Source organism: Drosophila persimilis, unplaced genomic scaffold (assembly GCF_003286085.1).
Source record: "Drosophila persimilis strain 14011-0111.01,24,50 unplaced genomic scaffold, DperRS2 tig00000735-arrow-arrow-pilon, whole genome shotgun sequence".
NCBI classification, from domain to species: domain Eukaryota; kingdom Metazoa; phylum Arthropoda; class Insecta; order Diptera; family Drosophilidae; genus Drosophila; species Drosophila persimilis.
In genome coordinates, this window is record NW_020825346.1 from 545,833 (window position 1) to 573,719 (window position 27,887).

At 43.8% G+C, this 27,887-nt stretch overlaps 1 protein-coding gene across 1 annotated transcript; it reads left to right on the plus strand.

Moving 5' to 3' along the window:
• Positions 1 to 746: 746 nt before the first annotated feature.
• LOC6599244 (serine/threonine-protein phosphatase beta isoform) lies at positions 747 to 27,887 on the plus strand. Its single transcript, XM_026992459.1, has 5 exons — positions 747 to 1,453; positions 24,576 to 24,923; positions 25,601 to 25,944; positions 26,022 to 26,156; positions 26,219 to 27,887. Exons 1-5 carry the CDS (start codon positions 1,402 to 1,404, stop codon positions 26,330 to 26,332), a joined length of 993 nt encoding a protein of 330 aa, XP_026848260.1. The 5' UTR covers positions 747 to 1,401; the 3' UTR covers positions 26,333 to 27,887.

Consider the following 27,887-nt stretch of genomic DNA (forward strand, 5'->3'; position numbering starts at 1 on the left):
CAGACTATATCGGATTTTCTTATTTTCTTACCACCACGTCTAGCTCACACACCTCAACATTTTTATACTTTTCATAGTATTTTCTAGTATCTTGCAGTATATTTTTAGACGCGTTATGGACCTCCACCTTCTTGTCCAATGCACCAATGTAGAAACTATGTAGAAATGCCAATTAAAGCCATGTCCCAGGCCACATCGAATACTAATTCGTGATTAGCATTGAATTCATGATCATTTGCATTCAAAATCCAAATTTGTTCCAAAATGTCGACAAAAGGCATGTCAAAAAGTGGATAACGGAGGTTTTTCACACTTCCATGGGGCTTATATGGAAAAACGGGCAAAAATTGTAGAGACGTACACGGTTGGCGCCATTGGTAATTACATGAAAATGTTGTTAATATGTAGCAAATGTGTAGTTAGAGTGTAGTTACCATGTAAAGAAATTAATTTACTGGAAATTGTTGTTGACCGGTTTTGCTTAAACCTTATTTTATAAACATTCTAATAAAGATAAGAACTTAAAGCTTACGAGTCTTGTAGGAAATTGATTTAATAATCGGATAAAATAATGACTTCAGAGCTGAGGGCATTAGCCAGCTGGTAATATCCAACCGAATATCAAAACCGATGGAATATGATGGAACTTGAATACAGTATTTGTACGGTATATTTTAAAATTTGTGACGTATTTGCTCAGACTGGCGCAGAGCACATTGACATTCGATAAACATTGCCACAACCCACAACTAAAAATATAATAAAAAGAACGTCGCGTCGTCTCGGGATCTATTCCACATCGTGCAAAAAGATACCGTCGTGCCGACGCTTATGCTTGCCTGTGAACGAACTAAATCTTAATTCCGTCTTTTTGGATCGGGCCACTATATTCGTGTATTAATGTAAATGGACCTCTTTCGCGTACGTGTGTACAATTTTTTTTCTGTTTGTCTGTGAACGAACATCAGTGAAACCCCCCGCGCCTAGCAGCAACAGCAACAGCAACGGCAAGAAGCGGCCGCAACAACAAAACAAAAAGTGAAATTGCCTTTTGCGGAAACCAACAAAAAAAGAGAAGAATTAAGTACAAGCGCACAGACACCCAAAAGCAAGTAAAGATTGTTGTTAACGCAGCACCTGTGCGTGTGTGTGTGCGTGCGTAGGTGTGGTTGTGTGCGTATGTTGTTGCGTTCCAACCCAAAAACTAACAAAAAAAAAACGTTCCAATTGGAATACCGCCTGCTAAAAAGAACATCTGGCCCCCCCCCAAAAAAAAACAGGCGGCCAAGAACATTTTAGCCGAAAAGACCATTCCAACGGGGTCTAATAACGTTTTTCGACAAAAAGCGAAACACATCCGAGAGGCCGCCAAAGAAGAACGAAAATAAAGCGGCTACCAAAATGGGCGATTTCGATCTGAATGTGGATAGTCTCATCCAGAGGCTGCTGGAAAGTAAGTACCGTTCCCTGATCGATCCCTACAAACCCCATGTCCCATATCCCAGTTCCTGATCCTCTTTTTTATTTTTGTATTGTGTGAGCGTGTGTTTGTGTGTGATCGAGAGAGTGCCGTATAATAAATGATTGCATTTTCTAATTATTGCACTTGGCTCGCTTAAATTGCAACAACGGCCCCATACTAAAAGCAACCACAACAACAAACTGCTGTAAAGGTCTCTCCCTCTGCTTTGACCATTTGAATTTGACTTTTGAATCAATTAATTTTAATTGATTTTCATTGCTTCTCTGAAAAAAATGCAAACAACAATAACAGTGCCCCAGTGCCCAGTGCCCAGTGCCACCAGCAGCAGCGGCAGCAGAAGTTCCATTTCCACCGAAGGGGTTCGTGCTGGTCTCATAAGTTTTACATAACCCTAACAGACAGCGAGAGAGGCGGGCCATCAGGCAGCATCTCTCTGTTGTGATCACTTAACAGAGCTCTATTGCTCTCCCCCTCCCATTCGCACTCGCACTGGCACTGCCACTCTCCGATGACTCGGAATCTGATGACGTCATTCCCCTCTGTCCAATGAAACGGAAAAACTGATAATGCGAGTGATTCAAAAGCAGAACAAAACCGAAACGAGGGGAACAGAACCGAATCGACAAAGAGAATGCGAGTCACATGAGTGCGATAAGGAAAGTCGTGGAGAAAAGAAAGGCGAGGAGGTAAACAGATAGAGAGCGGGAGAGCAGAACTTCTACCGTTCTACGGCAGAGAGCCTGATCATAGAATGCTGGGGAGAGGAGGAGTCGTCTGGAAAAGAAAGAGAAACGGTAACCGTTGGATGGATTTTCTTAGAGATGGGCATCAATAAGGGAAAACCAGCAGAACCAGCAGAGATGGGCTTTCCCTAGAGATGAAAGACTAGCAACAGATTGTTAATTTCTTTAGAGATCTGGCGTTGGGCGCAACCTTCCTTGAAAGCGTAGAAGCGCTAAATAGTTTACATTTTTCCTCCCCTTTTCATCAACATTTGCCGCCCGCCATTCTCACTCAGGCCCTGCCTCTTGGTTGCCGCCTAAGCCGCTTAGTGCCTTTCCCATTACCCGCTTTGCAAGTGTTAGGGGCAGCTTCAGCTCTGGCTGACAGGGAAATTGCATTTCAACATTGCTCTTCTTCGGTTTCTTGTCCATTTCCGCAATGAGTTTTCCATCCCCCCCAAACAGAGTCGAAGAGGCGAAAAGGAAGGGCATTTGGTGACGATTAAAGATAGACACACACAAAAAAAAAAGCCATACCATCAAGGTCATCAAGTGGGCTAGGTCACGACAGCCGCCTCCGTCCATCCTAGACTACAAAAAAATTTCATTAATTTTGATCTACTACTCAGACTTTGTATGTATGTATGTGGCGTCATCAGCCCTCTGTCATCCGAACAGCAGAAGCATTTGTCAAATTGCAAATTGAAATGGAATTTTTAGGGCACTTTAGCGGAGGGGAGGGGGGGGGGGGGGATTTGTTTAGCCGTCAGCCCCTCATCATCTTTATCTTATCCCTTACCTATCGCTTTCTTAAGGAAGGAGGCGGTCTTGAAATCCTTAATCCTTTGTACGAAGATGGAAGATGGAAATTTTTGCTCATTTTCGTCTGTGTGTGGTTGTTGTTATTTTATGTTCTCACCCACCCGAAGCCACCCCCACTCTCTCAACCTCTCCACCTCTCCACTTCTCCCTCCTTGGTTCTGTTATGTATATTTAACCATATAATAAATATCTATATGCATACAATGTGTGTAAAATATATGTACCTGTACTATGTATGATCTATGAAACAACGAAAAACGAAAAAAAAAAAAAATAAAAAGATTTCAAAAAACAAAAAGAGGCCGAAGAGCATGCCCAGAAGCTGCTCATCGCTCAACAATTGGCCGCTGCTGGTGGGGCGGCGGTTGCCGTTGCTGCCGCAACTGCTACTGCTGCTGCTGCTGCCGCTGTCGTCACCACCGCTGCAACGTCATCGTCATCCACCAGCACGTCTGCTGCCGCTGCCAGCAGCAGTTGTTCGGGTTCGGCGTCGGCCGCCACCAATCACGATCCGCTGGAGGATCTGACCGAACAGCAGCGACGCCTGCTGCAACAGTATTCGATATCGCCGCCCAGCGAAACGATGATATCGGCCGATGGCGATCAAATAACGGTGCATCATCCGCGCGAGGAGCCCAAGAAATCTAGATTGAAATTGCGCGACTTTTTCGTCGCCGAATTTGGTATTACCTGAAACCCCTTGATTACACTCAATGATGATCAAAATCAATCGTCACAATTTCTCAATCATCGTGTGTTGCCAATGCAAGCTCAAAATCAATATCCCCCATCCCCTACCCCTCCCGCCCCGCACATCTGCAATCTCTTGGGGTATCGCTTGTACTTCAGTACCCCAGGATATACGTTCGTATCCCTCATTTTTAAGGGTATCCAATAGAGCTATATCGCTTTCGATGTTGTTATTTAATAATATTTAAAATCTTCTTTGTGAAAATCCCAGCCAGATTCATAGAATCCATAGAAAATGCTTAGACGAACACGTGCTGTAGTTTCCGTGACAGAAAGATGTGTGTTTTTCCGCAACTGCAATTGCAATTTCAATGGCAAGCGCTTGACCACAATATCCCCCATTCCATACCATCCGCTACCCCTGTGTTATGCAATGCAACCACTTTTCCACCCACTACACCCCAACCCCAACCCCAATCCAAACACGGAAAAATCTGAAATTGCTTTCATCTAATTGTTTTCACACGAAGCCAAATCCACAGTCATCAAAATGTAATGTGGAAGCATATTATATAAATCAAATTCTATGCTGGGGCCGGAGAGGGAGGGGTAGGCAACAGACAATTGCTGTCCAAAAAAAGGAAGGAAGGAAGGAATCTCGTTGAATGCGACACGCGACACACGTTGGCTGGGGCACAAACAGAATTTCCGCTGATAAACAATAATCATAAACTGTACAAAAATTGATTGGCGTTGGAGTGGCGGCGCGCAAGAATTTTTTTTTTTTTTTTTTCGGATACACTCACTCGCAGATGGATGAGATTCTACCTGGAGGATTTGGTTATTCTCGGGGTTGTGGATTGTTTTTACTACCAGAAATATGTTTTCAAAGTCGCTAGAAAGCTTCTGCTTTGGTCTGCTGACAGCTTTGGGACAGAAGAATACCCTTTGCCATAAAAGAGGGCATCAAAAGGCCGGCGACAGTGAGAAGGAGAACGAAAACCAACCAAAGCAATATTCACCAAAGACAAGCAGCAGCGGGACTTGCGACACTCTTCTCTCTCTCGCTCTCTGCATGTCTGTGCCTGCCTGTGCAAACAAGTTCATTCACGTGACGACTCTCTTGTTATTGTTGTGGTTGTTGTCGTCGGCATTTACACAGCTAATCAGCTGCAGTGCTGCCGAACTGAAGCGCCGAAGCACCCGAAGAATAAAGCGAAGAAAGAGAGCAGGGCAGAGCCGGGCAGAGCAGAGCAGAGCCGGGCAGAGGCACTCAACGAAGGTTACAACTGCTGGCTACCCCACCCCCTCTCTGTCCATTCTTTCGACACAATCGCAAAAGCGACGACACTGTCCAACAAAAGTTTGGCGAAACACTCGGGGGAATGATGAAGTATTTTTAATAAATACTTTAATAAATACAATAAAGGAAATTAAATAGTAGCATTTGCTTTTAATTTATAAGAAATAGACGCCATGTTTTTGGTTTTTGCTGCACAGTGTTATTGATTGCCCTGCAGAGGGTTTAGAGGGGCTTAGAGCCTATCTCCTTTCTGTGTCACACTCTTTGTGCCTTGAAGAGTAGTGTGCCAAGGCCCCCCCCCCTCCCTGCCCACACATACCACGAGTGAGTAGGCTGCTATTTAAGTTTCTGGCCTGGTTGGAAATGGTTTTATTGGTTTTAAAAAATATTCTCCCTGTTGGCACTCGAAAGGAAATAAGCCAAAAAAAAAAAGGTTTCATTATCATCTTTCGGGTTTTGATGGCTGAAAATAAAAAGTTCCTGAATGTTAGATGAATCCTTGATTCGATATTTTTTGGGTGTTTAAAAAGAAACTGTTGAGTGGGACGATATTAAACACTTTAAAACACTCGTATCGTCTTTAACTGTTTTGTTTCGGGCTGAATTTTTTATATAGATGATCCGTGACCTGTTTAGACGTTTAGATCGTTTTTTTTTTGATCATTTACGGACACCAATCGACACGAACTTCGTTTGGCCGATCGTGAATTGTTTTTACCATGCGGTGATCGTGTAAAATCATATTGAAGGACGTTCTACTATTACCCAAGGAGGCCTCAATCTCACGGTATGTGACATGACGATCTTTGTGGCCCCACAATTGATCTGGGACGAACGTGACTGCAACGAAGAAAGGCATGGTGCATGGTGCTTCGACAAAGGACAGTAAATGTGGTGTCCAATGGGCCAGGAACTGATATGGCAGCCCTCGTTTGTAGAGTCAGACTCGAGCCCCAACAATCCTTGTGCCAGTGACAGTCCCTTCCACGTGCTCGTGAAATATATCCTTCGTTATTTCTGATGCATTTCTAATGTTTGTATAATATTCGTATAATTGAAGTTGGTTCTTTCATTCGATTCCATTCCATCGTTCCACCGTTCCACCGCCACTCAGTATTGTCAACGTTCTCGTGCTTTTGTTGATTTTCTTTCTTGGGATGAAGGCATCTTCTTCAGGTCTGTTTGCTGTGGGGTGCGGCGGGGCGCCACTGATTGAAAATAGAATTTGAATGTCATAACCTTCACTCGAGTCAATCAGCGTACAGGGTAAATATACTCGTAATAATAATAATCGCAAGTGGAAGCAGCGGGGAGCGAAATGGGTAATGGGCAATGGAAAATGGCAATGGCAATAATGGGATCAGGAATGGTAGCCAAACATTGCGTGTCTAAGGAGGATTCTCCTCCCTCTCTCCCTCTCTCTCTGCTTTGGTCTGCTAATGCGCCTCTATTTACATTTAAGTGCTTTTTGATTAGCTTTTACCAATGGCTTTTGGGCATGTGAGTGCCACTACAGTTGCACGCACTATCCCTAAGAATCCGAGTCTCGTTGTCTCCCATTTGATTTACTACTTCTCTCTTCTCTCACATGCGATCTGTGAGTCGTTTAGCAAGTACTTAAAGTCCCCCCCCTCTCTCTCTCTCTCTCTCTCTCTCTGGTTTCTCGAATGACGAATGACGTTGAGACCACTGTGAACAAAAGATTATTTTCGCTTCGGATGATAATGGGGTTTCATGTTTCCAGCTGCTGGGCGATCATCGTCACGTTTCCAGTCACTCAACTCTTTCATTCATGAATGAAAATATTCCTTCTCTCTCTCTCTCTCTCTCTCTCTCTCTCTCTCTCTCTCTCCCTGCTGTGGTTTCTCTTTTCTCTCCGTTTGCAGATCATCTGCTGATACCTAGCTCCCCTCCAACCCCCCGTCACAATCGCAACAAGGAGGCGGAAGAACTGAATGGAACGGCTCTACCGCTCAAAGAAGAGGAACAGAACACGATGGGAAGGGGAAGGGGAAGGGGAAGGGGTTGGGGGGTAACAAAAGTTTGTTCATTAAATATAGAAAGAGCAACAAAACTCACGCTTCATGCATGCTTGAGCACAGTGAACCCAAAAGCCCCCGAACGTGCAAGACACACTTGCAAAAATTCTGAAAAATAATTAATTTCTTCGTTAAAAAAAATCATCCCTAATTATTCCAATCCATCCGAAATTTGTGCATAGAATGCACTACCAGATTTCTTAACGTAAACCAAAATTTGGGTCTATAATGCACACAAAAATACCTTATTTAATACCTAAGCTTTTGATAAAAAATAAAATAAAATTGCCTTAATTTATGGGGGAATTTTTTAAGTAATTTTCTATGATCTAAATAAATGAATTCTATATATATTTTTTTTTTTTAAAGATATTTTTGGTAATGCATTTCTCTGAGTGTAGCCGTAATGTTACGGCAGTAAGCGCAGCAGTTACCGGTTACAGTTAATCCAACAACAACTGTAGATGTTTTTAATTACGATTTCTCTTCTCTTTCTTCACTTCTCTTTGTCTCTCGTTTGTTTCTTAAAAGAGTTACAACACTATAATTCTCACCAGGGTCCACAAGTGGCACCTGTGACTGCATACGTATGCCCCCTGTGCCGCACTGCAGTGCCCCGTAGCCCACTCAAATTTGAGGATGTAAAATGGCCTACTTTGGAATGGCCTACCCTGTATTTCTGTCTCACTGGCCGCTCCCTCGGGCCGTTACTCTCTTCTTCTGTACTGATTCCATTCGTAGAACATCTATCCCTGAATGCCGCTCTGTACACTGCCCCCCCGCAGTGCGCACCCTGTTTCTACGTTGAGCACCACACCTTGTAGCACCCTGCCCGGTAGCACACCCTGCCTGGACTTTTTGTCACATTGCGTGCACTTGGCGAATAAAAATGAGCGACAGAAGAGAGTGATAGGGAGAGGGAGAGCGGAGGAGGAGGAGGAGGAGGAGGAATGCAAAGTGTGGCAGAGTCGTAGGTGAAGGGGAATGAGGTGGATGAGCAAGAGGCGTAATGTAGCTAGTGACATGTGTGTGCGTGTGCGTGTGTGCGTGTGTATGGTTGTACTTTGAAGGTCACCCATGGGCGGTGGAGTGGGGTGCGGCTGGAGTAAGTAATACAACCAGACCATTTGACCCAAAAACAAAAACAAAAACAAAAAAGAAAAGAGTGTAATTTCTCATTTGTTTTTTTTTCTGGCGAAAAAAATACACACAGCCAAGACAAGAAAAGACACCACGGCACCAGAGACCAACGGCACTAGGCACCAGTCAATAGGCTCCCTATAATAATACATTTGACCTTTTGGCTTACTTTTCTCTCTCTCTCTCTCTCTCTCTCTCTCTTTCTGTTTGTTCTCCTTTTTTGGTGCCCTCTCTTCACTTTTCTTCGTCGAATTTCCCATAAGCGAACGGAGGGATTTTCAAAAGCACGCAAAAGTGAAACTTTTGAAGGAGTTTTAATTTAATTTTGAAATTTATACTGAAATACATATTGTACATATGTTGCATTTTGAAGTAAAAAAAATGTCACCGCAATCGTTGTTTGAATTTATTTATTTTATTTTTACTTTGATCACTAAAAACAATTAATTAGCCCTATAATTGGTGGAAATGTTGAGTTTTGGCTTATTTTTCGTTTTAAGATAACTAAAAAAAAAAACCAAGATATTTACACGGGTCTAAAACAAAACAATATTAATTTTTTTTTGTAAATTTAATTTATTTTAAAATCTTAAAATTTCTTAAACAGAACAAAAATGGTTTTTACATTTTTTTTTGTATTTTAATTTTTTTAAATTTGTAATTTTAGTCACATTGGCCCAGGTCGTACATTTCTAGGGTTAATAAAAGTAACGAAATTGCATAATTTTTTCTGAGATTTTCTTTAGACAAACGCATATGGGCATTTCCGTGGAAATTTAAACCGAGGCTAAAAAATTTAAATACAATTAAAACACATTTCCATTTTGTTTTTGTACTGATATTTTTTTCTAAATTGATTGGCATTTAGTTTCATTAGCTTTGATCCTCAAAAGTGATTGCTTTTTCGGTATTTTTGGATATTTTTATAGTGCTGTTTTCCTATAATTCCATTTTATCCTATAAGAAAGATGTTTCTTGATGAATTTTTTTCCTTCAAGTCTCTTTAAAGTCAACTTTTTTGTTTGTTAAGGAAATATGAAGTGATTTATGGGAGAATGTGAGGTGACAAAGTGACACGTTCGCAACCCGTACTTAATTAAATTTGAAAATAGGGGGAACGTTGTGAGTTGACAGACATGGCTGAATCGACTCGGCTATTGATGCTGATCAAGAATATCTATACTTTATGGGGTCGGAAATGCTTTCTACTGGGTGTTACACAAATTTTTCACCATTTTCACCACAAATCTAATATTCCCCAATACTCATTTTGAGTATCGGGTATAATAATATCGGGAAATACATAGACATGTTGTGGGTACAATCGATCTTTATATAGTTTTTGGACAATGCATTGAATGATTTATATTTTAGAAGAGTTCCCTTTTGGGACCCCCTTCTGAGAACCCTCTTTGAGCGGTATATCCCGAAAAGCCAGACGTCTCTTGGTCCCTATATCCCTCCAGTGTGTGGTGTGTGGTGTAGTCCAAAGGTCACGCCTCCTGTGTCACACCACCCAACCGTGTGACAGTGGGTGTTTCAGTGGAAAGTTTCAGTGCAATTAGGGTTCCATATTTGCTTGCCTTTCAGTGTGTGTGCGTGGGTGTATGGGTGTGTTGAATTTTCAGCTTTCGTACCTTTGCAAAACACACAAAAACACAAAACACAAAACGCAAAACGCAGTTAACGCCTCTTGAGTCTTTGACGTCATAAGGGGTGGTCCGTGCCCCACTTCTTAACCGAAAACTTTTGTGTGGCGGTGGCGGTGTGTGCGGTTGCCCATGATTTATGGGGCCCACACAGACGCTGACGTGGACGCAATGTGGGATTGCAATTGGCATGACGTGTAATTTCACTTAGGGCAAAAGCAACTCTGTGTTCTGTTCCGTTCCGTTCCGTTCTATTCCGTTCTGTTCCGTTCTGCTCCAGCCAGGCGTTGCCACCTTTTTGAACAGTTCTAATTGCTGCCTGTACCCCCTACCCCCTACCCACTACCCACTACTCTCTTCCGTCATCTCTCTAAGTTCCTTGTGTGTGCATGCAATTTTAATGGCTCCCTTGGCTCCCTTGCAACATTCATGAGACGCAGACGGCCCTCTGAAAATATAAATCAACAAAGTTTCTTCCCATCGAGGGTGGGGAGGGGAAGGAAAAGGGGGTCAGTCGGAGCCAAATGTCGCAGCAGTCGCACTGCATAAAATATGACTTGGGCACCGCATTTCATCGATGGGTGTGGGGAATGGCGGCGGACGGCCGACGGCGATCCCCTCTCCATTGCACTGGAGCACGTTCTTCGACTTTAAGCCGATTATAGTAGTCCCCCAAGAGGCGAAGAAAGCCGAACCCAATATGCCCTTAATTGCCCTGTGCCACCGACGCCCTACCCCGCCCCACCCCGCGGCTTCGCCAAGAGACTTGTTTATTGGGAAAGTTGTGGAAAATGTTCAATTCATTTTAAGACGCACATTTCCTGTAGATATTCTCGTTTCTCTGCAAACAGAATTTTAGTGGGGAATGCAAACCAATAATTGGATGCATTTTAGAGCAGAAGTGTAATGACTTTATATAGAATGGTTGTTAAGTGATTTTTAAGTTTTAGCGGAATGTTAGCTCTGTATTTCTTCACTTTAAAGCGAATAAACGTGATTTGGAACAGTGGAACTGGAACAAACTTAAAATAAACAATAAATCCCTTCTCTTATGGGACATTTTTACAGCGAACAGCGTGCACCGCATTGGAACAGTGGAACTGAAACGAACCTCAACTTAAGTTCCACCATCGAACCCCGTCTATCATCTTATTCTTCCCTAACTTCCTCTATAGATTCTTCTTCTTATCTTTCTTCCATTTTCCCATCTGTTCCTCCAAGTTTCAATACAAATTTTCCAATCGCACATTTTCTTGGCACTTTTTCTTGTTTACTTGTTAGATGACCTTGCACCAGTTTACCGCTAAACCATTGCTCAACTTTTTGCACCCCCCCCCCCCCTTCCCCTCCCTGCCCCCAAATAGCGACTCCTGCCCCCCACTTTCCCAGCACGTGTCTGCAATGAATATATGTATATTTGGGCTTATTTTTATAAAAAAAAAAAGAAAGAAAGAAAAAAAAAGTTTTCGGTCAAGAAAGCCATGTACCTTGACCTTTAGGGCCTTTAGGGCCCCTGCGAGCTCCGACATTAGAGAAAAGTGGGCGTGGCCTGGTAATGGCAAACAAATGAGGGGATTCCGGTGTGGGGCGGGACCCCCATTATCAAATGTGCGAAAGCGGCAAAACGGCGCAACGACAAAAACGGAAGAGAAGAATGGGCGAATGGGTGGCTGCAAAGGACATTAAAGATCCCATTTCTGTAAGCCTTGAAAACGTACGTCTTGCTACATATTTTCATCTAGAGAAAATTCTTGAAATGCCTCGAAAAAAGTTGAATGAAAAGAAATACTTCATGAAATTTCAATCGCTTTTGGCCCTGGCTAAGAGACAGGCTAAGGCTGCACCCAAGCCACGCCACGCCACGCCACGCCACAGGGGAAGGGCAGCGGGAATATGCCTGGATACAGGGACACTCCACACACACCTCCCACGGCTTTCACACTCTCACCCTGAGCTGTCGCCTGAATGTGATGTTGAAAAATTAAACAGCGACAAAATGTGAAAATTCAATGAGAAAACAAGAAAACGGAAGGTTAACTTTTGGGGACAACGATGTGTGAGAGAGAGAGAGAGAGAGAGTACAGTAGATAAGAGGAAATACAACAGATTCAATAATTGGAATAATTGGAAACGAATCGATTGGAAAAGTGCAACTATTTGGAATGGAATGGGAGTGGCAAAACCGAACAATAGGTAAACGATTGAATCAAGTGAAACTGTAACGAAGGAAATAGTGCCACCATTTGGAATATAAAACAGGTACAGAATGGAACAATTGGAAACGAATATGGGAACTATTTGGAATGGTAGTGGCGAAACCGAAATAGCCAAGATAATGAATGATAATTATTTAAACAGAAAATGTTGGCATGCAATTGGAACGAGTGGAAACGAAACGCTGGTAATATTGGTTCCCCCGTTTCGAATATAAAACAGGTACAGAATGGAACAATTTGAAACGCATCAAGTGGAATATTGCACAAGAAAATTATCGTATTATCCCTGAAATATATGTATGGACGCCGAAGGACTCGTCCATTGAGGGGTGGCGCGTGTGGCCCGGCTATTGTTTTGTTGGTGTTATGATTCTTAATTAGCAAATAGTCAGATGTTTGCACAATTGTTTGCCCAGCAAGAGATTCCGTGTCCAATTGTTTAAACAGCCGCGAGAGACGGCGAATAATTGAGTGGAGGCGGACTGCGATAAGTGCTAACAATTCAATAAGGATGGGGATGGGGATGGGGTTGGGGTTGGGGATGGGGATGGGGCAAAACAAAACAAACTTTAAACTAAACAAATAAATATCCAACACAAACAAGGGGAAATATCTCTACAATCCTTCGAATGGAATCGAGTGCAAGAGCCCTAGAAAAATGTTGGAGAACAGATCTTCCACGGCCAGAAGCAAACGCAAATTGGGTTCATCGAAGACCTCCAGGCGTTCAATGGAAACCAGAACCCCAGCAAGACAATATGTGGAAGCTCGCCATTACTCATACGCCCTGTAGTACCATGCCAGAAGTAGACGTTGTCGCTGTCTTTCTGCTGCCTCAGTGCTTTCGAAAGAGAGGGAGAGGGAGAGTATAGCACTTTTGATTGGGTGTTTTGTAACATTTTCGACTCTTGAAAACTCCTTCCTCCTAATGGAAACCCCATAAAAATACAGGCGACCTCTAATGGTTATTTATTTATCATTTATTTATTTTTGTATGATTTATTTTTGTATTATTTTTTTTTATGATTTTTTTTATTATTATTTATTTATTTTTGTTATAATTTTTTTTATTTAAATTTTTGTTTATTATACTTTTTTTTATTATATTTTTTTTATTATTATTATTTTTTTTTTTATTATTATTATCTTTTTTATTATGTAATTTTTATTATTGTTGATTTTTTGTATTACAATTTTCTGTATTCATTTTTTGTATAGTTTTAGCTGATTTTACTTTAATTTACTTGAATTTTGGTTGTGCTTTGTTACTGGTGAATAGAAAGCATTGTTTATGTCCAAAGATTTATAATTAGTGGTTTTTCGGACTGAGAAAGAAACGATCAATATGGTTTATTCACAGCTCTATATATGCCGAACTCATGCCTGTTCAATCATGCCTTCGTTATTCCGTTGTTGTTTCGTTTCTTTATTCCAACACTGCCACAATCGCTGCAATCAATTTTAAAATATTCCCAATTATTGAGGGACTGGGAAACACCAAAGAGACAGATGCCCTTCGTTTCCTTCCTGGCCTGCCAGAAAGATCTGAGTTCTGATCTGATCGGTGCATAAATATTTTTTGGCAGAAAGGCAAAGCCACAAAACCCGAAATGTTTATTATTGCTGCCAAAACATTGATTGCCCGGAGGGTATATTCGAGGGTATATTCGAGGGTATATTCGAGGGTTTTCGAGGGTGTATTCGTCTGTGGGAACAAAGATCGAAGAAGAGTCAGAGTTATAGGGCTTAAGAGATGCATATCCTATTCTATTTATCCACTTATTGGTACATATGCACCTCTTAAGACCTCAACATTGCAGCATAGCCCTCTTAAAGACTTTAAATATATATAGCCTTGAAAATGGCCAAATAGAAGGCCATAAAGGCCTTTTAGATGCCGCCTGATGATTATATTTTATTTAGTTTAAATAAAATACTCTATTGAAATGGCAAATCCGCCAGAGGGTATTGTGAGGGTATTCACTGTCTCGGCCTTTTGCTCCTCGTTGTGTGGCTGTTGTTCTCTCTCTCTCTCTCTCTCTCTCTCTCTCTCTCTCTCTCTCCTCTCTCTCTCCTCTCTCTCTCTCTCTCCTCTCTCCTCTCTCTCTCTCTCTCTCTCTCTCTCTCTCTCTCTCTCTCTCTCTCTCTGATGTTCTGTTGTTGTTCTTAATGAATGGGGAATGAATGACTATTTTTAAGGTCGTTTTGAGTCTCTGGTGTGTGTGTGTGTGTGTCTTCCAATTATTGGCGATAAGATAAGTTGGAAAAGCGCTTACAGCGAACAAAATGGAAAACAGAGACAGCTACATAGAAAGAGAGAGAGAGAGAGACACACACACACACACACACATATGAATCAGCCCAAGGCGGGGGACGGCTGTCGGTTGTCGGTGGGTGTTCGGGTTGGCCAACAATTGGCAAAAGCTTCCGCCTGGCGTCCATGACAACAATCATAACGAGTCGCTAATTAAGCAAAAGCTTTGAGTAAATAAAATGGAATTTGTACTCGCCGCAGCCCCCCACTACGCACTCCCCACATTTCTACGGCTACGAAGAATCCCTTGAAAGTGTTTTTTTTTTTTTTCTTTTTTTTGTCTTCAGGGAATGCCAGAACTTGGGAATATCACCGAAGAGACCCCAGATGGTAGCCCGCTTCCAGGGCTAAGAACTGTCAGAAATACCATCCGAATTTGAGGATTGTTGCCCTCTATAAAAGATCTGCCAAACACCTCCAAACAGCGTCGATTGGCTGCCCTTTCGTTTCTTTTCCACGTAATCCTTGGGGTCGATCAGCCTGCTGCCGTTTGGGGGGGGCGGTGGGGGTTCATTAGGCACCGCTCGATAAATGGCCAACGGGCGACAGCGTCCGAGTCAGATGTTGGGCAAAAAGCAGCACAAGGCAGGAGGTTGGAGGCAGGAGGCAGGAGGCAGAAGGCAGGAGGCACAAGGCAGGAGGAAGTGTATGAGATGAGAGATGAGCGGGGCTTAAGAGAGGGGCAGCACTCCACTGGCAAAATCGATCGCACACTGCCAAAGGAGGGGCGGGGGGGTTAGAGGGGGGTAGAGAGCTGGCCGAGCGCCATGCCATGTCTCTCGTTTCGCTCTTCTTGCCTTTTGCTTTTCTTTTGAGTTTTCCATTTTCCAATTTGCCAGAAACACAACAACAACAAAAACAACAACACGAACCGACTGCTGCTTTATGCTAAAAATAAATGTTTATTTTATAAGATTTTTCCTCGCTTTTCTTCGGTGCTTTTCCTCCGCCGTTTCCTTCGCTTTGTTGTTGAAGCATTCAATGCGTGTGGCAGCAGGAAGAAAAGGGAAGGCAAATATACCCGAAATATACAATAGATGCCACGCACTGGCATTCGTCGAATCCCTCGTTATATTTGCATTCGAATAACATTCAGCCACGTGCAGGGAATCATTCCAAGCAGAATGTATCCGAATGATTTTTAGAGCGACCAACACATGAGACTGTGAGCCATTCAGAGGGTTCTTCCATGTACTCCATGGAGTACATCCACGGTTTCCTTCTGAACTCTCACTCAGCTCTTTCTCTCTCCCAGCTGGGCTTAGCTTCGCTGTGGGTCGAGGACAGGCCAAAGGGAACCTGCTTTAAACAGTATTATTTATTTATTTCATTCATTGTTCATTGCTTTGTGTTTGTGTTTGTGTTTGTTTTTTCCCCCTGGGGCCGCTTCTGTTTGCTGCCAAGTCGGAAAATTGATTTTTATAAATAGCGCGCATACGCAACGTGGTACGCACTGAAGTGTGGCAAGCACATGTACCAGCCACTCGTTGAGTGTTCCATGTGCAATGCCTGCCAAAAGTTGCACAAATTTCATTCGATTCAATTTCAATTTCATTTTTTACTCTACAAAATGAGCTGCTGATTCTCTTTTCTCTTTTCTCTTCTCTCTTTTCTCCGTGCACTTTTGCACTTTGATTCGATTGAGTTTTTGATTGAAATTCGTTTGAGATTTTCCCATTACTTTGCCACTTTCCACTTTCCGCTTTCCAGGAACGCAATGCGTTTTCGTTTAATATTTAATGCGTATGATTGGACTTTAATTTTCTAGTCTAGCAGCCAAGTCCACAGCTATCTAGCACAGAGCAATCATCCTGCCAGCTGATAGAGCCCTTCGACGAGCTGGTACGTCTCGGAGGGCATGGTAATTGGCCAATTACTAGGTCCGTTACTCATAAATGGCTTCCCAGCGCGATGTTTGTGGCATTTTTTTTTAGAGATTATTACCCCAAAACGAAGGGCCAGGCCTTCTGGAAACCGAAGATTTCTCTATCATTTGATTGCAATCGATCAATTAATGGCCACTGTTGCTGTTTGAAACGATACCCAGCAATCATTGGGCGACTGTTGGGGCTAAAAGTCCTTCATTGATTCGATATTTTTAGTGGGCGTCTATTCAGGCCATCATCTAACTGGATTCGTGGTAATTCGTGGCATCGGAATAATTGGTTATTGGGTGCAAAAGTATACATTTTCTTCTGGGCTGTAATGAGAATCGATGTTATCGTTAATCGCTACCTTTTGTGTTTATCGAATGCGTCAATGATCGATGCGATGCATTGAGGGGCTGATTGGTTGGTAATTGTTATCGAATTTGTCAATGATTGACTGCGATGCACTATTTATCGATAAATAAATCGATTAATTTTATTTTAATTCAAATTAATTCAGTAAAAATTATAGATCGTTGAATTTATGTACAATATATGTGAAGAATATTGAAATAATCGATAATCGCCAACTTTCGTGTTTATCGAATGAGCGTAAGTGATCTATACGATACATTGAGTGGCTGATTGGTTGGTATTTGTTATCGAATTTGTCAATGATCGACGGCGATGCACTATTTATCGATAAATTAATCGATTAATTTTATTTTAATTCAAATTAATTCAGTAAAAATTGTAGATCGTCAAATCTATGTACAATATATGTGAGGATTATTAAAATAATCGATAATCGATACTTTCGGTGTTTAACGAATTCGTAAATGATCGATTGGTCTTATTTGCGATACATTGACGTACTGATGGGTTGTTATTTGTTATCGAATTCGGTAGTGAACAATTGAGATAGTTATCGATGCACTATTTATCGATAAATTAATCGATTAATTGCAGTACAAATTATTGAACGTTGAATCTTGGAACAATATATGTGTATATATGTATGTATCGATGTATCTATGTGTAAATGTATCTATGTATCTTTTTCTGTGTACCTCCAAATCGAATTTTGAACTCATTTTGAGGCAAATAATTTGTATACTCTCGTACTCGTTCGCCACTTGGTGGTATTTTTAGAAGAATCTCCACAGTCCCCATCTCCCCATTCCCCCATCGTATCATCATTGTTTCTAGCGCAATGTATTTCCTTCCACTCTGCTTAGTTTTCAATTTTCGAGAGTTTTTCTGGTCAATTTCGTTTACAATTATTCCTACACCCCCCCCCGCACACCCGCCAAAAAATTCCAATAAAATGCCAATTGCTGCTCCGAGATTCGATGGCGGGCCGTGTGCCGTGTGCCGCGTGCCGCCCGAGAGTACGGATTACGCATACGCCATGTGTGCCATGCAACCCTCAAAAATGTTTAGCTTTAGCTGTGATGTAAATGCCGTTATAATCAGCGCTAATGTGCTTAAAAAGGGGGGGGGGGGAGGGCTGACGGCGGGGAGGGTGCGGGTGGGGCCTTGGTTACCTAATGAGTGGCGCCCCAGGCCATCATCGGTTCGATTTTGGTGCAACATTTGAACGGACGTTTCTTCGCTCTTGGCGCTTTAGCATTTTCTGGTCAGCCAATTAGTTTGGCCCCCCCCCCCCCCCCCCCCCCAGGCCCCTTCTATTTCTGGGTCAATGTTAAACGGAAGTATTTACGAAAGTTGATTTCGACCGCTTTTCTTTTTTGGTGTGGGCCAGGGGGGGTGGGGAGGGCTTTCCTTTTGGAATCACTTGAAATCACGGAATCACCTTTCCACGAAGGTGTGCGGAAAATTTGCATTTTGGATTACAAGTTGTGGGTCACCCACTCTCTCGTTCTCTCTCTCTCTCTGTCTCTCTCCCCTCGTATACGAAAAAGATTTCGATCAAAGTCGTTTCCGTTTCGTGAGCAACCGTTTGGAGGGGCTTTCATTAAACAAAAGTTGCCGTAAATTTACACAACAATCGGCTCTACCCCAAAACCCGGTTATACCCGTTTGAAAGTGCGGGAATTTCTTTCTAAGGGCTCTCTTCTGGGAATCCTAACTCTTAACCGAAGCAGTTTCGGGAAACTCTTCTCCGCTCGCCTTGGAATTTGTCCGATCTTTATGGAGATTTCTTTCGTAATTTTGCACGTTTTTCAAGCGAAAATTTGATTGAAATAGAACGAAATTGAATTGAATATATTTGATTTTTTCGTGGAGGCCCCCACCCCCCGCCACCGTCCGAAGTGGGTCAATGGAAAGCGGAAACATTTACGGAGACCGATTCGCATGTGAAATTTTTGTGTCTGCCCGGCATGCAAATGGAAATGGAAAATTTCAAATGAGATTTTCTTGCACTTGTCCTTAATCAACGGACAGGCAACCCTGGCCCCGGCCCCGGCCCCGTCTCCCTCCCCGCCCCAAAGGCGTTCATTATTCGTTGTCTGTTGTTTTTGTAGCCATCTTTTGCTTCATTTGCTTGAATTTCAACTTGAGCACGCAAAAAGGTGCCCCCCGCCCCCACCCCCTTACCAAAAACGGGGCGTGGCAGTGCAAAGGGAATGGAAATTTTGTGCTTGTCAAAGCATTAAAGCCAAAAGGTCATGGAGGAGGTGAAGGAGCCACGGCCTGAGCCTAGAGTTCAAGTTGAGGCTGGTCCTGGTCCCCCCCAAAACCATTCATTTGTGTCTAAGGAGGGGGGGGGGGTGATGGCCCACCAACCTGTTAATTAAATTTTAAGCTTACCTTCGCACATATTCGATGAAAATGGAAAATGCAAAATGAAAATGGGATCCCATTTGCGGTCTGGTCGGACATGAAAGCCTGAGCTCGGCTAAATGGATGAATGGATGGATTGAATGCTACTTTGGGGCGGTGTCCGGATCAATTTAAGGCGGTTTGATTATTGCCATGTAATGCGATTGCAACGGTAAAGCTATGGCAGAAAGAAGGGAAGAGGGGAAGAAGGGAAATCCCTTATCCGTTGGGATCCTTTGATTTCATTTTCAAGGCTGCATTTCGCACTTGTTTCGAAGAACATTTCATTGGTTGATTTTTGATTTTTGTCAGTGGTTTGTCACTACGGTTTGAGAAGAGTCTGAGAAAAGTTTGACAGCCTTTGGAGAACCGTTTGGAAACCGTTTGAGAACCTTTTGAGAACCCTTTGGGAACCGTTTGAGAACTGTTTGATAATCCGTTGAGAGCCTTTGAGAGCCTTTAGAGGACCCTTTGAGGACCTTTTTAGAACCTTTTGAGAACCCTTTGGGAATCGTTTGAGAACCTTTTGAGAACCTTTTGAGAACTGTTTCAGAACTGTTTCAGAACCGTTTCAGAACCATTTGAGAACCTTCTCAGAACCGTTTGAAACTCGATTTAGATCTTGTTTACGGAATATATGTACCTACGGGACTGCAATCGTTTCGAAGCTTACCCATTTCAAACCCGTTCAAAACTTATCCAAGAACTCGCTGGGATCTGATTAGGCATCCAGACTCTTAAATGGATTTTTTGATAGGATAACCGATTCACAGCCCGCCCGTCTCCGAACCGTTTCATATTTTAAGGGATCTCCTATTTGGTGTATCGTCTGGTTCTTGCCAGAGATGTCTTGGCCATTTGCAGGACGTTTTCTAGAGCCCTTTTGGGATACACTCGTACTCGCACGTACAATCTAGCCTCTTGGTGGGGGATAGCGGTGGATGATAATCCACCGAAAACCCTTTGCTCCGACACCGACACCGGCTTTGGTTTAACACAGAAATCCCTATGGGAATACCCTCTAGAATTCTCCTTCTCCTTCTCTTTTTTTTTTTGTTTTTTTTTTTGTTTGGTGGGGTATGGGTGTGGGTGGGTGGGGGAGGGGGAGGGGGTGGTAGGTATGGATTCTCTGCACTTAATTTACTTTTGCAAAACTTTTTCCGCCTGTCTTTCTGTTGCTCTTTGCCTCTTGTGGAGTCTCCCTCCCCCTTGCCCTCCCTCTTCCTATTTGCCCCGTGTGGTGTCTCCACCCCTCCCCCTTGGGTGTCCACAAAGTTTCATCTCTCGGCAGTTTTCCTATCTAAATGGCTTAACATTTTCATTCAGTTCCTTCCTCCGCAGCCTCTGCTCCCCAGATCCATCTCTAGATTCAGTTTTGCTGAGCGGAAGCTAAGCTCCAAAGTTTGCTACCTCTGCAACACAGTGGCCCTGGGGCATGGGGCACGGGGCACGGGGCAGGGCACGGAGCATGGGGCAGGAAGAATGTTTAACTTCTGGCAGCGGCTGCTCCACTTTTCCCGGCTCTGGGCCCCTGAGAGCTAATCGGGTCATAAAATGGCAGGCGCAGAGTTTCCTTCAGTCCTTGCCCCGGTGGGGAGGGGGTAGGGGGAGGGGGATGGGGAGGGGTAGTCACCCGGGACTCCATCAAAAGTCATCAGAGAAGAGGGGAGCCAGAGGGGGAAATGATGATGAATTCTGAAATTTCATTCGGAAATTAATGAATGAAAGCCGCTGGAAGGATACGTTGGATCGCCCTCAGATCTGGCTATACCCACCGTATGTAAAGCCAAGTCAATCATGGATCCTCTATTGAGGACTCCTGGTGTGGCTTCTGGTGTCTTTTGGGAGCTTCTGGCGGCTCCTGGTGTCTTTTGGGAGCTTCTGGTGGCTCCTGGTGGCTTCTGCTGGCTCCTGGTGGCTGCTGGTGGCTCCTGGTGGCTCTTGGTGGCTTCTGGTGGCTCCTGGTGGCTGCTGGTGGCTCCTGGTGGCTCTTGGTGGCTCTTGGTGGCTTCTGGTGGCTCCTGCTGGCTCCTGGTGGCTCCTGGTGGCTTCTGGTGGCTGCTGGTGGCTCCTGCTGGCTTCTGCAGCCTCCTGCTGGCTACTGGTGGCTGCTGGTGGCTCCTGCTGGCTTCTGCTCCCTCCTGCTGCCTCCTGCTGGCTCCTGGTGGCTCCTGGTGGCTTCTGCTGGCTCCTGCTGCCATCTGCTGCCTCCTGCTGGCTTCTGCTGACTCCTGGTGGCTCCTGTTGGCTCCTGTTGGCTCCTGTTGGCTCCTGTTGGCTCCTGTTGGCTCCTGTTGACTCCTGTTGACTCCTGTTGGCTTCTGTTGGCTCCTGCTGCCTCCTGTTGGCTTTTGTTTATCATTCATTTCATGGCGGATATGCCAGATCAGCCTCGAAAGTTTCCTGCCTGCCTGGTACTCGATGAATGCCATCAAACTGTTGCACTGACACCAGACCCACATCCATGCCAGACTGCAAAAAACAAAGGGAAAGACGGGTAATGAAAGGAACGGGATGATAGGCTTCAGAGTGGAGCAGGAGGCGGAGATGGGGGCGAAAGCGAAGCGAATTGTTAATCGTGATGAACCAGTTAGAGATGTGACAGGAGCAGATGAGGCCGGAAGTTGGATGCTGCACAATGGCCCACATCCTGTGGCACTGTGGCGCTGTGGCGCTGTGGCGCGTGGGGTGGGTGCTGGGTGCTGGGAAGATTGTTACGTGATGCTCTGCGCCAGCGTCGCCTCATGTAAAATGCATGAAAAACAAACATGCGCGTCTTTTTTGCTTACGCATAATGTTATGGCCCCGCCCACCGCCCGCACGCCACCCCCCAACCCCCATACCTCCCCCCGTTCCACCCCCTTACTGATGTCTTCTTTATGCTGACAAATGCCTGACAGCCAAAGAGGGAGGCGGCAGAATGATTGCGGAGTGGAGCATTGCGGAAATTTGCATAAAAATGAAAAATGAAGAAAGCATCTCTTTCGCTCTCCCTCTCCCTCTCATTCTCTTTCTCTTTCTCTGTGTTTTTGTGCCACATGTGTGTCATGCCAACAATGTTCTAGCGTCAGACAACAAGATGTGGCATGTGGTAGCCTGTGATTGCAACAGCATTCGTTCGACTGCCAGACGATAGAAGCTGGAAAACCATCGGAAATGTGACTCAAGAGTGCCGCATCATCAATGGATTTCCATCCACTGCCATCACAGGGAACAGCGGAGGGCACAGCATTTGGAAGTCCTTGCTGTCGCACAGGGATCAGTGAGGGATTTCCAACGATAGTGGTGTTGAACGGACATGATTAATGCATCAGATGCTCAGAAATGCATTCCTGTTGGTCTATATCGATAGTTGACGTATCGATTGTAATACCCAGAAAGCCGCGAGGAACGCCTGAAACATGATACATGAGACACTATGCTGGCGCACAAGCGAATGGCCGAGAGTGCAAAAACAAAAGACATATGTACATTGCCCGAATGTTGATGTGGAAATTTATGCGCAAGCGGAAGTAAATTTTTGTGGATAACTTTGGGTTTCGCCTACACTTCCTTCTCCTTATCCTTCTCCTCGGGGGCCATTAAATTATGCGGCATCCGAGAGAGACAGACAGACAGAAGGCGGGAGGAGAGAGAGCGTGTCGAGGCCTGTCGCGGCTACCCTGCCGCATAACATAAATGGATTCCACTTTTCCATGAAGATGGAGTGCATGAACCCCTTTTGGCTTGCATAATTTACGACGAAGGACCACGATCCCGCAGGATGGGATGGGGACTATATGCTAATGCTAATGCGAATGCTAAGCACATGCTCCATGATGCTGCCTGCAGCAGGAGAGTGCACAAAAAAAGTTCACAAAAATGAACTTTGCACCGCATTTTCGCATTTGATTAACTGCCTGCCATCTGCCGTCTACTGCTGTGGTTTTTACCCTGATTTTGCGGAATGATGAATGATGGTAGCCTGCCTAGTGATAAATGGATGTAGAAATATACTTTGTAGGGGAGCTGGAAGCATCTTGGAATCCATCAGCTATGAAAAACCTATGCTATCTGTACGATTTGCTAAGAAAAGCTTACATTCATTCACTATCCGGCACTTGTGGTACTCGTTATTCGTTACTCGCTACTCGCTCGAGCGGGGGAACATTGTGAGCCTTACGACTCTCGCTTTCCTCAGCCAGACCGCGCACACTGCACGAGGAGAGTGTGTGAGCGAGAGAATGAGCCAAGGGCCGGTACTCGTTAATCGTTACTCGTTACTCGCTCACACAAAAAGCGTGTGGGGGAACAACGACTCTCGCTTTCTTCCGCCAGACCGCGCACACTGCACGAGGAGAGTGTGTGAGCGAGAATTTTTGGTTTTAAGATATTTTTAGCCATTTCTCCTTCGAAACTTTTTCAAAAATATGCCAGCAATCTTCCAGTTTTCCAGTTCTCCAGTCGCTTCTATTAATTGTAAGGCACGTACTTCAATTAGAGTGAAATATCCCATCCAATCCACCTATTCACACACAATCAATTCCCTTGGAGGACTCTCAGCACATCTCGAGAGGCGGGCATTAGCCAGGAATAGGAATCACAGCTGCTTTCAGAGTGCAGCTGGCTGACGCTTTGGGGCATTTGGAGGCGGGGTTCTGTTTTGTTACGCAAACCCTTTGCCACATCCGGCAGCAGGTCCTACTGGTCCTTCTCGTCCTTCTGGTCCTTCTGGGCGGTGCTGGAGCTTCCGACCCAAATCGAGATTTGGCACACAACTTTCGAGCGGGCAGCATTTTTCGGGGGATATGCAAATTTAATTAAATTTTTGTCTGCACACGCACACAGATGCGACCTAGTTGTTTTGTGGGAGGTCTGGTGGGGGCCTGGTGGGGGCCTGGTGGGGGATAGGGGCCATATAGCTGCACAAAATTAATTGCAGGAAAGTGTCAGGGAGCGTAATCGTCTTCAGGCAGAGACAACTTGCAATTATCCAGAGAACAGAACAATGGAATGGGACTGGAAGTGGGACTGGGACACATGCAGTAGTTGCACATTTTTTGCAGCGGCAGAGAAGGACTTTTTTGAAGGTCGCTCGGTCGTTCGGTCGTCGCCTCACGCGCACATTCATAATGCGCCACAAAGTAGGCACGACAAGGCATTGTTTGTGGCATTGTTATACATATCTCAACCCACACACGTCCCACACACGTCCCACACACGTCCCACACACATCCCACACACATCCCACACACGTCCCACACACATATCCACCTTCTCCGTCATGTGTTGTACTGTGTTTGTCCTCTCGTCGAATCGTTTCGTTACGTGCTCGTTTGTCCCCCGTCCGCGTACCCGTACCCGTACCCGTACCCGTACCCGTACCCGTACTCGTCTGTGTATTTTTACCAGAGTCAAATCTTAGGCTAAGCTAGAATCCACTCAAACACACACACACACACATATCTCTCTCTGTGTATATTTAGACCGATCTCCAGTCGAATACCCAAGAACTAACTGAATTTTTCGCCCAACAAAAAAAAAAAAAAAAACCATTTTGCAGTGCGCAGCTGTCGTACCGGCAAACAGGTGCAGATGACCGAGGCGGAGGTGCGCGGCCTGTGTCTGAAGTCGCGCGAGATATTCTTGCAACAGCCCATACTGCTGGAGCTGGAGGCGCCGCTGATCATCTGCGGCGACATCCATGGCCAGTACACAGACCTGTTGAGGCTGTTCGAGTACGGCGGCTTCCCGCCGGCCGCCAATTATCTGTTCCTCGGCGACTATGTGGATCGGGGCAAGCAGTCGCTGGAGACCATCTGTCTGCTGTTGGCCTACAAGATCAAATATCCGGAGAATTTCTTCTTGCTGCGCGGCAATCATGAGTGTGCCAGTATTAACAGAATTTACGGTAAGTTTGTGGAACGCATTGTTTTTTTTTTTTTTATAAAAGGGATACAAATAGAGTGTGGATTGCAAGTGGAACCCGTGTGGATTGAATGTAGAAATACATATGAATGGTGTTTTTTAAACATATAAATGGGATGAAAATGGAGTGTGGATTCCAAGTGGAAAGCTTGTGGATTGCATGTGGAACATACATATGTATGGTATTTATTTTAATAAATAAATGGGATGAAAATGGAGTGTGGATTGCAAGTGGAACCAGTGTGGATTGCATGTAGAACATATGTGGATTGGGTGTGAAACATATGTACATACGGAATTTCAAGTGTGTTTTGTAAGCACAGCTTATGTGGATCTCCCAACAATGTGGACTACAAGTGGATCGTATGTTGATTGTATTTGGGTTTCACATAGAACCTGTGTTTGCATGATTGTATAAACTGGATGTACGTGGAACCCATGTGGATCTCGAGTGTACAAGCTGGCCTGCAAGTGGAATATACATATGTACGTGCTTCGAGTGTACATATGTATGTGTGTATGATTCGATTGTATGTTTCAAGTAGAACCTGTGTGGATCATCATTTAGTAATATTTATAAGTATTTTTAGACAGTGCCCAGTGTGGATCTTATAAGACATTAACGCTCATTAACGCTGTGTATTATCCCACCCCGTGCAGGCTTCTACGACGAGTGCAAGCGCCGGTACAATGTAAAACTCTGGAAGACCTTCACAGACTGCTTCAACTGTTTGCCGGTGGCCGCCATCATCGATGAGAAGATATTCTGCTGCCACGGCGGCCTCAGTCCCGATCTGCAGGGCATGGAGCAAATCCGCCGCCTGATGCGGCCCACAGATGTGCCCGACACCGGGCTGCTGTGCGATCTACTGTGGAGTGATCCCGACAAGGATGTCCAGGGCTGGGGCGAGAACGATCGTGGCGTGAGCTTTACATTCGGTGTGGATGTGGTTTCCAAGTTCTTGAATCGGCACGAGCTCGACTTGATTTGTCGTGCGCATCAGGTGAGTGTCCGAGCCAGCCCCACCCCTCCCCCGCATACTGTTCCAAGTGATAATTATCCAAATCCGTGTGTTTCCAGGTCGTGGAGGATGGATACGAGTTCTTTGCACGTCGCCAGCTGGTCACACTATTCTCGGCGCCCAACTATTGCGGCGAATTCGATAATGCTGGCGGCATGATGACCGTGGACGATACGCTCATGTGCTCATTCCAGGTACGACACGATTCAAGCAAGGGGAAATCGCATCTCTAATCGGTGTTCAAAACCATTTTCAGATATTGAAACCATCCGAGAAGAAGGCAAAGTATTTGTACAGTGGAATGAACTCGTCGCGACCCACTACACCGCAGCGAAGCGCCCCAATGCTGGCGACCAATAAGAAGAAATAATATATCCATCCGCTTCCATTTCCTTAAAGGTTCAACAACAACAACAACAAAAACAACAAATACAAAGAAAACAAAACACTTTTATACATATACTATACATACATATATATATATATACTATATTCAAGATCGAAAATGGCCGAGGCGAGGCGAAAGAGGAGACCAACAGAGTCGAAAGAGGACAAAGAAAATATTGTTAACATCTCTCTATGTGCATATGGATAAACGTATATGTTATATACTGTATTTGTATTGTATCTATCGCTATATATATATATATATGTGTATTTTCATGTGTGAAAAACAAAACTAATTAAGTTGATTCCTGCATTTCAAAATTCTTTGTTGAATGGAAATTGTTACAGCCTCCATACGCCCCTCTCCCCCCCCCCCCCCCCACGAAAGTAAATCCCGAAAATTCAGATTAAAATATAAATTAAAAAGTACAGCGACGTTAAGCAATGAATTTATATATAGGCATATTAATGTAAACTACATATATACGGTATACTTCTATATATACCACACACTTAACTACAAAACAAACGAACGCGAATGCGAAATCGAAAGCGAAACTACAGCAGAATTGTATGTTAAATTCTATTCCCCCCCTCCCCCCCAACCAAGGCTAGCTTCAATTTGTGCCCCCCTTTCCCGTGTGCATTAAAAATTTGTCTAACAAAAGAAAAAGGAAAAAAAAAAAAAAAAAGAGTTACAAACAAAAATACAAACTACGAAAATAAAAGGAAGGATTGTCTACCACTTAAGCTTTAAACAGTTGCACTCTGTGTGCCAGTGTGCGTGTGTGTGCGTGTCTGTGTGTATTTAATTTATTGTTTACCTAGGAATACGAATAGATGATGTTCAATTGTGTTTTTTTTTTTTTCTTTACTTGTTTTGTCGTTGTTTGTCATTATTTAATTAATTTATTGCCCAAACTATACCGATAAACGAAGGAGAAGCAACTAAACCTTAAACAGAGATAATTCAATATTATAATTATATGTATACATATGTTTTGCGTTGTACTAGGCTTAAGTGACGCGAAAACTGTTAACTGCTAACCGGTTAATGGGCATTTAAGGACACTCGACTCGAGGCTTGTTTTCCCCATGAATCCATGAATCCATGAATACAATACCTAGCGAAAATCCAACCTAACTTTAAATTTAACTTTAACCTTAGCTTCCCACACTAAAAAAATACAAAACAAAAAAAAAAAAACAAAAGTTGAAAGAAAAAACTACAAAAAAAAGGAGGAGAACAAATGAAAACGAATTTTGAAAGCATTGAAAAGCATTACTTCGAAGTACTTGAAACACCAATTTTTTGTGCATCTTTTATTTATATGATAAAATTCGAAGAACTAGCAGATATATAGCAGATCGAAGGTGTATATGTACATGTGTATATATATATTTAAAATATATATATGTACATATATAGGAGGGGAACGAAAGATAAAACTAATTTTTTCATCGTCGTAACTTATTAGATTGTAGTGCCTTTTTTGCCTCCCAAAACAACAACAACAAACCAATAACAAAAATGTAAA